At 37.1% G+C, this 11196-nt stretch overlaps 1 protein-coding gene across 1 annotated transcript in view; it reads left to right on the top strand.

Annotated features, from left to right (window-relative positions):
- The window catches only part of LOC123681330 (synapsin-like), a 126693-nt gene extending 117584 nt beyond the window's left edge, over positions 1-9109 (top strand). The window contains exons 7-9 of the mRNA XM_045619670.1: positions 3637-3981; positions 7390-7684; positions 7787-9109. Of these exons, the coding sequence (XP_045475626.1) occupies positions 3637-3981; positions 7390-7684; positions 7787-7947 (801 nt within the window). The 3' untranslated portion in view covers positions 7948-9109. The remainder of the gene's footprint in view (positions 1-3636; positions 3982-7389; positions 7685-7786) is intronic.
- The last annotated feature ends 2087 nt before the right edge of the window (positions 9110-11196 follow it).

The raw sequence follows: 11196 nt of genomic DNA on the forward strand, positions 1-11196 counted from the left end.
AATTTACTACGCCAACTTTAAACAACAAAGAAGCTTAAACACAAAAAGAAGACATCACCTGTGACAATACCGGATTGATAATTGCTATTGCATCATCAACTACAATTTTGGCATTTCCAATTATTTCTATTTAACGATAAACAATGTCCCTTCTGATACAAAAGTTTCTGAATCACTGATTCTTATTAAGTTGTAAAAGATATACAGATTACAACAAGTCTGGTGGTTTTATCAGCACAAGGGCGAAGCCTCCATAAAAACATAATTTTGTGAAGCATAATAAATTAATACGGAAGTGATTGTTACGTCTGTGAGATAAAAATAAGAAAATAGTTTTTTTGGCGTGCAGACAAATTTTCAATTCTGGAAAAAGTACCTCCCCGGGCGGGATTCGAACCCGCAACCTCCGAATCACTAGTCCGTCGCTCTACCAACTGAGCTAAGGCGGAAAATCTTCAATCCCTTATCAATTCTTTTTCCAGAATTGAAAATTTGTCTGCACGCCGAAAGAACTATTTTCTTAGAATAGATTAATATCATATCGAAAGATGCACATAATTGATTAAATTAACACACGTAACAGTCTCCAGGAGGTCTAGGAGTTGAAGATATTACTCATAACGCTAACGTTAAACCCAAAACAGTAGTTGGATCATCAGAAAAATGACGCTATTGCAACAACCTCCCGTTTTGAATACAAATCATCATTTTGCTTTTCGTGAATCCATAAGAACCCACACAGAATATCAATAATCACTAACCCTACGCAACCAAATGACTAATGAGATTATCTCGCTACCTAGAACCGCGTTTTTTTTTCGTAGCGCCAAATCACGCTCGTAAATTCCTCTATTTACTACGCCAGCTACGCATTCCACACCGGTTGAGTCATCCTTATCAGCAGCCAGTGAATGATCCATCCTGCGATGAAGGCATCCATCTAATAATAAATTCATTCAGAGCGAAAACCAAGAGGAATCTTCGATATGACACGCACAGCGTGTGGGACGGCATTAATTCCGAAAGAAGAGAGAGATCAGCAGTTGTGCTGACGCAATTTCCATTTTTGGAGGTTAGTGCTGGTTACGGATGAGGTAATGGGTGACGTATGGTGGCGGGTCTTACGCCTTTTCGTTCTTGCTGGTTCGCATGTGGGCTATTTGCGGGAAAATTGAAAACGTTTGTTTTTCCCGGAAGGCAGGAAGTTGGCTTTTCTGCGGTTATTTCAATTGCTACTGAAAGCAAGATGTTTTACCGAAAGGAATGTCAGTTTTAGTTTGTGGGGAAAAACGGCAGTTCAGTTTGTTTTCGAGAAACGTACTTAATGAGTTGGAAGCACACTTTTGTAATGTGCGTTCAATGAACATATTGATATTCTTCTGAGTTAAGGAGCTTGGTTCCATATTTCTGTAAGAATTGGTTCTCAACATAGGGGATGGTGTAACCAAAACGGAATATCCGGGATATATCACCCCATTATTATTCTTTTATAATCCTATAATTTTTAAACTAAAACTCATTCGATATCTCAAGATCAAATCACGCGGTTTTGTAAAGGTTCCTAGGTGACAAAAATTAGTCAAATGTCTATAATTTTAGAGAGTTGAGCAGTAAATTGATAGATAGATCGTATATTTCCAGATAATTTACAATACCTTATTTATACTCAAGAAAAATAATACAAGAAACAGAGAAGGAAAATTAAATCAAATTCTCAGAATTGAAATAATCATTCATAATATATGGTTCAATCTTACAACATTTAATATTGTTAGGAACATTTTCTAGTAAAGACTACCTGTGAAATAAATCATGTATCTATTGTATCTAATAGCATAATAATGACCTGAATTAGTATCAAATTGATTTTTATTTTTGAAATGAACGGTAAACATTCAAAATTATAGGGGCCATGATAGATAAAGATTTGAATTTGCCTCTGCATGATTCTTTAAATTTAATGTTACATATTTTCCTTGCATTTTTTTCTGTACCATGAAAAATGTTTGGCTTATATAAGTAGAATATCAGTTTGACGTTTCATGCAGAATTTCATGTTGATCGCATCACCAGAATCAGTCAATTGGGCCTAGGCTATCACACAACTTCTAATAGAGATATGCATAGCCACCAAGGGTGCAGAAACGAACGCTCAAAAGCTCCTTAATTCTCGTCAGTGCTTTCAGATTTTTTCTCAATATTAATCATGATTTTATGATTCTGATGAAGCGAAATTTCTTTCCCTTCTCCTTCTCGTTCTCCTCCTCCTCCTCCTCCTCCTTCTCCTTCTCCTTCTCCTTCTCCTTCTCCTTCTCCTTCTCCTTCTCCTTCTCCTTCTCCTTCTCCTTCTCCTTCTCCTTCTCCTTCTCCTTCTCCTTCTCCTTCTCCTTCTCCTTCTCCTTCTCCTTCTCCTTCTCCTTCTCCTTCTCCTTCTCCTTCTCCTTCTCCTTCTCCTTCTCCTTCTCCTTCTCCTTCTCCTTCTCCTTCTCCTTCTCCTTCTCCTTCTCCTTCTCCTTCTCCTTCTCCTTCTCCTTCTCCTTCTCCTTCTCCTTCTCCTTCTCCTTCTCCTTCTCCTTCTCCTTCTCCTTCTCCTTCTCCTTCTCCTTCTCCTTCTCCTTCTCCTTCTCCTTCTCCTTCTCCTTCTCCTTCTCCTTCTCCTTCTCCTTCTCCTTCTCCTTCTCCTTCTCCTTCTCCTTCTCCTTCTCCTTCTCCTTCTCCTTCTCCTTCTCCTTCTCCTTCTCCTTCTCCTTCTCCTTCTCCTTCTCCTTCTCCTTCTCCTTCTCCTTCTCCTTCTCCTTCTCCTTCTCCTTCTCCTTCTCCTTCTCCTTCTCCTTCTCCTTCTCCTTCTCCTTCTCCTTCTCCTTCTCCTTCTCCTTCTCCTTCTCCTTCTCCTTCTCCTTCTCCTTCTCCTTCTCCTTCTCCTTCTCCTTCTTCTTCTCTTTCTCCTTCTCCTTCTCCTTCTCCTTCTTCTTTTTCTCCTCCTCTATCCACTTTAGTAGATTTCGTGCGACATTTCGTCTTAATATTTCATTGACAAAATTTGACGTGAAATGTCATGTTGGTCACACCACCATAGAATATTCAAAGATAATATCAGAAACAATGCCTCATATTCCGGTAACAGCCGATGGAAGTAGGTTGAAAACTAGTTTTTTTCATGTAAAATAATAACTCGAACATTCATGCCGAGATTCAGGAGAATCGTATCAACAAAACACTTCACGTAGATAAATTAACCGACAACTATGACATCATAATAATAATATCGTAAATAACTATAGTTGTCTCCGAAAAGCGCATGAAAAGCGTTCAAAATATCCGGACTCCAAATCAAAACTTTTCTCAACTTTCTTTATTTCCAAAATAAGTTAACATTTTGAGACACTCATTTACAATTACAGACAATTTCTCAAAATGCGTTTAAAAACACTTCCAAGGCTGAATGATTATTGGCTTAGTGTGTCCCCCTTTTGACTAATAAAACAAATATGTACGCTATAAATGATTTATAAAAATTATTTATAGATATTTTGTATTCATTTCCCAAGTTTCAAATCCCACCACACTCAATGAAATGATTATATCCAAAACATTCTGAAGATCAATCGAATTCTAACATATCTCACTTCTTTCCAGATAATGGCTACCAAATTTCCTGTTGTCATTAAGATAGGCCATGCACATAGTGGCTTGGGCAAAGTGAAAGTAGACAATATCAACGACTTCCAAGACATGGCGAGCGTAGTGGCCGTATCTGACACCTATTGCACCGTTGAGCCTTACATCGACTCGAAATACGACATCCACGTCCAGAAGATCGGAGTCAACTACAAGGCTTTCATGAGGAAATCCATTTCCGGTTCTTGGAAAACGAACATAGGCTCAGCCATGCTGGAACAGATCACCATGCCTGACCGATACAAAATGTGGATCGACGAAGTTTCTGATCTGTTTGGTGGGCTGGACATATGCGCCTTAGAGGTTAGTTCAAGGTTTATTATTAATAGTTGCATTTAGAATTTATTATACCCATCAGGAATATCCCAAGCAAAGGATAACGTGTTGATAATACGAAGTATTATACATTCATTTATTCACTTATCTACATAAAAACTGTGGTAAATAAGTTTTTCGACCCATCAAACTTACATGGGGAGTCACTAGAATCATACAAAAATGTGTGTAAGACAAATTGCTACATTAATTACAAACCCACGTTGAGAAACAAGTACACATCGAACGGAATTCAGAGCAGGTCATCATCGAGGAATTCTTTGGCACTATAATAGGCTTCCTCCATCAACATATATTTCATATTCATGATGACAGTTGTTCCTCTATATTATTTCTTGATGGTCGAAAATATATATTATGCTGGCAAGTATAAAAATAATCGCCAAGGTAAGATTGCCTTCCCTCGGGAACAATTCCCTACAGCTTTGTCGCCCATGCACCCCGCACAGCACCCTCAAAGCGATCTTCTGCTTTCTGAATATCCTGGCACTCTCAGAGGAATCGCTCAAAAGAACACGCCAAAATTGAGAGCACTATGAAGTGTGCAAAATAAGTCAATCTTGCAGCTTCGGTTTCCGCTAGCTGCCTGATTCTCCTTATAGCATAAGTTGCTCTAGATAGTCTCGGAATCAGCATATCAACATGAAGTGAGAAGCTCAGGCTGGACATCAATGTGACACCAAGAAGTTTCAAGGAGCAACTGGAAGACGACGGCTTGGTCTAGAAGAGGAGCCTCTGGGTTTTATCAATGTTCATCATCATCCCATTCGCATCAAACCATTCCTTTGCATCCAATAATACAGGTATTCATAAAGCAGCAGTAATTGATATATCCAAACAAAAATTATATTATTGACTCAACTGAAAGCATCTACACCTAGTTCATTAGCACTTTCACAAATGAAGTGAACCGGTTCCCGTTTTAGGTGTTGGCAAGTAGAATGCAGACACCTTCCTCGTGGATGAGCTCAAAACACGAAAACTCATCTTTGACAATAAATAAGGTGAATCAATTTTGCCTATCAAGAGTCTTTAGGCAAACCTAGCCTCTGCAACTCGCGCCTCGACTGTAACAACGATATCTTCATCTCTTTTATAGTATCAGACAGATCAGCTCCACGTTCAGGACTACCATTTCGCCAGAAAAACGCATACTTAAAGAATTTCCTGTCGATATGTTCCAATGGCACCAGGTGACACTGGTATATAGGAAATATATCAAACTGGCATACTGTATTTTACTCATCGCAAGAGTGCGGTATAAACTTTATAGCACTGATAGATCACTGAACTCTCTCGCGTTCCTGAATACTTATCCCAAATTTTTGCTGGCCAATACTCACAATCACTCAATATGAGGAACAAAGCTGAATATCGAATCGAATAGAACTCCAAGATTATTTATGTGATCCTTACTGACATTCAATATTGAGATGTCCAGTAATCATAATACAGTAAGGGTAAGTTGTCCTAAAGCATTTCTCTAAATTCAATTCAACTTGAGTCTGTTGAGTAAACACCAACGATAAATGTACAGCAAACTGTATTGAAGTAACATCAGATCAGAAATATCAAGTATCCACAGGTAGATCTTCGAATCATCTGTATGCTAGTGCTGGTCAACCAAGAGAAACCAAGAGATCGTTCAAATAAAATGTAAACATTAACGGACCCCAATTCGATCTCTGTGGTACTCCTCGTGAAAGCTCATATTCGTATGATCTGAAATTATTGTAGAGCAAATAATTCATTCTTCCTTGCAAATATGATCACGTGAGTCTCAAATATACAGGACTGAACCCAAAATACGAGAGCTTATGTATAAGGTATAAACCACATCCACCTGTCCACATCATCCAAGCACTCCACAATATACTGTGAGATTATACTCACGTTACTTATCATAGATCTTCGTTGAACGAACCACCCGTGTTGTTGTGGGGGGCAATGGGAATTGACATTGAAGTAAATATTTCCATAGACCTTCGCAAAATTAGAAAATGTTGAAATGGCGCTACAACTATTCACTTGCGACCTGTCTTCCTTCTTGAAAATAGGAACCGTCCGTGCTTACTTCTACTTTTTAGAAAAAGTACATATTTTTATACACAAATTCATGATAAGGTGTAGGGGCTCGGCAAAGGCAGAACTGCAATCTCTGATGATGAACGATGAAACACTTTCATCTCTGGCTGTTAACTTATCCGGATATACTGATATCTGGCAATGAGGAGGTTTTAATTTTCTGCTTCAATATGAAGAAATATGCGGCTGAGGCTCATCGAATGTTCTCAAATAACCATGGTGAGGTCGCTTTTAGTGATAGAACGTGCCATCAAGGTGCATGCACGGTGATTTTGACGTCGAAGACCAACATGTCGGTGGAAAATAGGAGCATTTAGAAGATCCAGAATTGGAGGCATTACTTGACCAAGACTCGTGTCAAACGCAACAAGATTTGGCAGGATCATTGGGAGTGACGCAACAAGCCATTTAAAAACGCCTGAAAGTCATGGGAATGATTCAGAAACAAGGAAATTGGGTGTAGTACGAGTTGAAGCCGAGAGATGTTGAACGGCGTTTGTTTGATCATGAACAGCTGTTTGCAAGGCAAAGACGGAAGGGATTTCTGCATCACATTGTGACTATAGACAATGGGTTTATTGCAATAACCTCAATCGCAGAAAACCATGGAGGATATCCCGGCCATGCTTCCCCGTAGACAGTAGTCTCGGTTACAAGGTCATGCACAGTATTTGGTGGGACCAGCTCAGCGTAGTGTATTATGAGTTATTAAAACCGACTGAAACAATCACAGGCGATCTTTATCGAAGAGAGACATGATAAAAAGTGATTTTACAGCATGACAATGCTCGACCCCATGTTCCGAAAGTGGTCAACAAATACTTGAAAACATCTAATCAGATAATTTAATATACAAGGTTCCACCAACGGAAGTGTTTTATAGACTTTTCCTTCAACTTTATACTTGAAAACGTTGGAATGGGAAGTCCTACTCAACCCGCCGTATTTTACGACGGTGCACCCTCGGACTATCACTTGTTTCAATAAATGGCACACGGCCAAGCTGACCAGCACTTCCGGTCTTATGCAGAAATAAAAAATTGGATCGATTCGTGAGCCGCTTTAAAAGATGACCAGTTTTTTCAACGCGGATTCGTACACTGCGAGAAAGAGTGGGTGAAAGAAGTGGCCAGCGATGGACAATACTTTGAATCATGAATGTACAATCAGTTTTTTTACAATAAAGCCTTGAATTCCGGATAATAACGACGGAAGCAAAGTTGTACGCCTATGTAATATGTTCATGTACAATCAGTGAGCTCCCAAAATTTCCGTATAATTTTCTTCTAGGTCGTAGTTGGCAAAGATGGCCGTGAATTCATTATAGAAGTCAACGATAGTGCGCTGACACTTCTTGGAGATTCGCAAGAAGAAGACAGACGGCACATCGCTGATCTAGTTACATCTAGAATGCAGGCGATTTGCCGACCAAGAACTCCACCTGGTAATATGGAGGAACCAGTACCGCCACCTGTTGGACCCCGTGGTATTTTAGGAAGTCTTAGTAGCCTGACACATTCGGAGACTCCACCTCCAGCCCCGGATCAGGTGTCGTTGTCTAGCATCGGTAGAAGAGAAAGTCAAAGTGAGTACCTAGCTAGCGCCACACCGTATTCCCGTACTCACCGTAAAATTTTAAAATAATTTAAAAATTTTGAAATTGGTACTCCTTAATAATTCATTACAGCATCCCAGAGCAGCACAGTAAGCTCTGGTCGTCTTCCAGACCCTCCACCTAGACCCTTCCAGCGTCAAGGTAGCCAACAATCAAACCCTCCACCAGAGGATACAGAAGATACCATGAAGAACCTCAGGAAAACATTCGCTGGTATATTTGGGGACATGTAAAAACCAGCAGTTTGGAAAAATCTCCATTTCACTCCTCTACAAGCTGAACTTGTGGACCAAATGGGTCCTGATACAGAATAACTTAGATAATATAGATTTTAATGCTCAAAATTGAAACAAAGACAACGTTATTCGGATTTATATAGAAACATGTTAAGCTAGCTTGGGTTGAGTGAAATGGATAACAATTAGAAACCCTTGATGACTCCAGAATTATTCATTTATATTTAATTTGTCACATATAAGATAGTTTTTATCGATTCTTCCAAATTTCTCATGATTTTCGTAGATTTGGTAGACAAATTTTGATGTTACCAACACAGTGCCCTCATATTTTCTAAAGGGAAATACTCACCTCTCAAGAAGACTGTGGTGTAGTACTCTTAAAAATTATAGTCTTAGTTGAATCCAATCTGGTCACTTCCGACAGAATATTTCTTTCCCATCATAGTTAAACTAATTTCAAAAGATTACTAGCATATTGAGACAAAAATCAAAATAACCTCAAATAATGAATTTCTTTTGAATTCAACATTCCATTCAAATTTTAATATATTCAAGTTATAATATCACATAAAATAATATACAGAGTGGCTCACATAAAACAGCCCAACTGTATATTCCCATTAATTAGTTTTTCGGGAGCCCTCGCAATTCTATTTGTGAATTTGCCAAAAAATATTTCTTTGACATTCGTTTTGGTTTAATGAAGTATTTGGAAGAAATAGATGAAACTCTTGTAAAATTTTAGTTAGTCATTTCATTACATGATAACACTATCGTCAGATGATGATCTTCTAGAGAAGTAGGTTGCTAGAAACTGCAAAGATTGCTAGTAAAATTGAATAGGCATTTGATTGACGACTAAGAGCAAATGACGAACAATTTCAAAATATCAATGCTTTGAGTTCGATCATTCAATGCTATTCAAACATTACTTCTAAAGAGTTTTTTACACCGAAACGAACGCCAAACAAAATTTTTTTGAGTGATCCACAAAACCTTCAAAATTTTTAGTCTCTCGACTCTATTGCCATTTAAGATTCTTAAGAGGGAACACCACCACGTGGTTGCTCAATTCAAACCGAAATCAGAGATATTTCTTCTTACCAATCGCCGATTTCTATGGGGTTTTCACATAATTTCCTTAAGAAATTATCTACATGGAAGAAAGTAAATATTTTTGATTGCGAATAAAAAAAAATTTGGTAGATAACTTAGCACTGAAATTTTTTTTTAAATATTCGTGAAAAAACTACCAAAATCATTACCAAAGAGGTAAAATTATAATTTTAAAGTCATCGTACAGTACAGTGCTCTTCTTATTTGTTCCAAAAAAAGAAAAAAGATGAAAAGAATGTTCAACTTCGTACAGAATAGGAATTTTCATCGCAGGAGTGCCAAAGGGGAAAAATAATGATAAATATTTATCCTTTAAAACTTGATAATTAATGGGTACCAAAGTTTGACTGATACGCGAAGAACCACGTGGTGGTAATCCCTCTTAAGGGTATTACCAGTCTACTCAAGAAGATGAATTAGCTAGCACAAGATATCTCCCTCGGAATAATATCGACCTTACTCGGCATTTACCTGAAAAACTCATTCTTGCAGAAATATTCGACTGGACCACTCAGTATATAATTGTTTAAAATATATTTCCATCAAATAAACTCCCCAATCAAGGCCTAAAAAATTTGTCCATCACATTTTATGCGGAAGCTATAATAGTTAAGATTCTTGTCTCAACATGGAAAGTTATATTTTTTCTAACAAGTTGCCACTTGTTTATGTTCGAACTCTTTCACAACTATAGCCTGTTCAAACAAGCAATACGTGAGAAGAGCGAATCCACTGCCTGAGGCTGGTACGTTACAAGTGCCATTGTTGTAATACATAAAAATTGTTAAAATATACGTTGAAACTATTAGATATGGCAATATAGTTCTTAGTATGAGTTTTGTAAAACATTGTGGAACTTGATTCCTAGAGCAAGACATCAGGGCAACAAGGGTTGGATAGTAGATATTGATTAATGACAATATGAGTAAAATTAAATAATTGCACTAAATTATTGATTGATATAGGTGAAATACGTGTTATTTAACGATTTCAAAGCAACGAAATTACTGAAAAATATTATGTAATCGTCAATAGCCGTTCGGCGAATTGTTTATCTATACAAAATGAAAAAGAAACTGAAATAGTCTATTCTTTATTGTGTTCCTCGAAAATAGATATGTCATTGATTTCCATTTCGTACAATAATAATTAATTAATTTTTTTTTATGGAAACTTGGAATCCTGATGATATACAGGAGGAAGAAACAAAGCCTGGTCGCGCTAACAAAATTCAAAAAGGATTAAAATAAAATAGAACAGGTTTTGCACTTTTTTGAGGACAAAGTAGATTTCACTCATTATATCATATAGGAGATTTTGGTGTTGCCTCAAACTTTATATAATAAAGCTTCTGGGTGTCTTTACTTATATGAAAAGTGATAAAAATGTTGTCAATGTACATATACCAGTAAAAATATTGTTGTAATACTTTAATTTTATTGTTTGTAGATGAATATTTGTTATGTTTATACGAATTTTTTCTATTGCATTTTATCGTACTGTTGATTCGCTGTGTAGAAAATGGGAACGTCAGAAAATTGTCGAATTTTCCGATTCGATGGCATAGAAATTTAAATAATAATTCAAAAAAATATATAAATTGAGCATATCGCATATCTGAATGTTTGAAGTGGATGAGATTCGAAAATTCTACAATTTCTGGGTTTTCTTCGCACAACTGTTTGTTAATTTTGCAACTGTTCTTATTCCGCTATCTACTTTCGGGTGGATACAAAAAATTTAGTTGCAATTTTCATAGAATAAATGATCTTTTTATAAGCGAGCAATATGAGAGTTAAAACATGTTAAGAACACCATAATCGTTTCATTAGTCGAGAAAAATGTTGAAATATTTTGAAATCTTAATCAATCTCACGTTATAATACAAGTGCTGAAAGTGTGTGAATTTCGTGCTTGATGGAAGTCATAACGACCACTAAAATGGTCGACATATCCACAAATATATAAATATATACATATGTAAAATGATAATTTAGTTTAAGTTGTCAAAAACACTCACGTGATGAAAAAAGTCAACACTATTATAGACAGTGAATAATATAACACTCGATTCTGGGATTGGTGGTTCCTCATTGCGGAGAATCTGCAGCTTCCTCGGCAGCTTAG

Source organism: Harmonia axyridis, chromosome 5 (assembly GCF_914767665.1).
Source record: "Harmonia axyridis chromosome 5, icHarAxyr1.1, whole genome shotgun sequence".
In the NCBI taxonomy this organism is placed as follows: domain Eukaryota; kingdom Metazoa; phylum Arthropoda; class Insecta; order Coleoptera; family Coccinellidae; genus Harmonia; species Harmonia axyridis.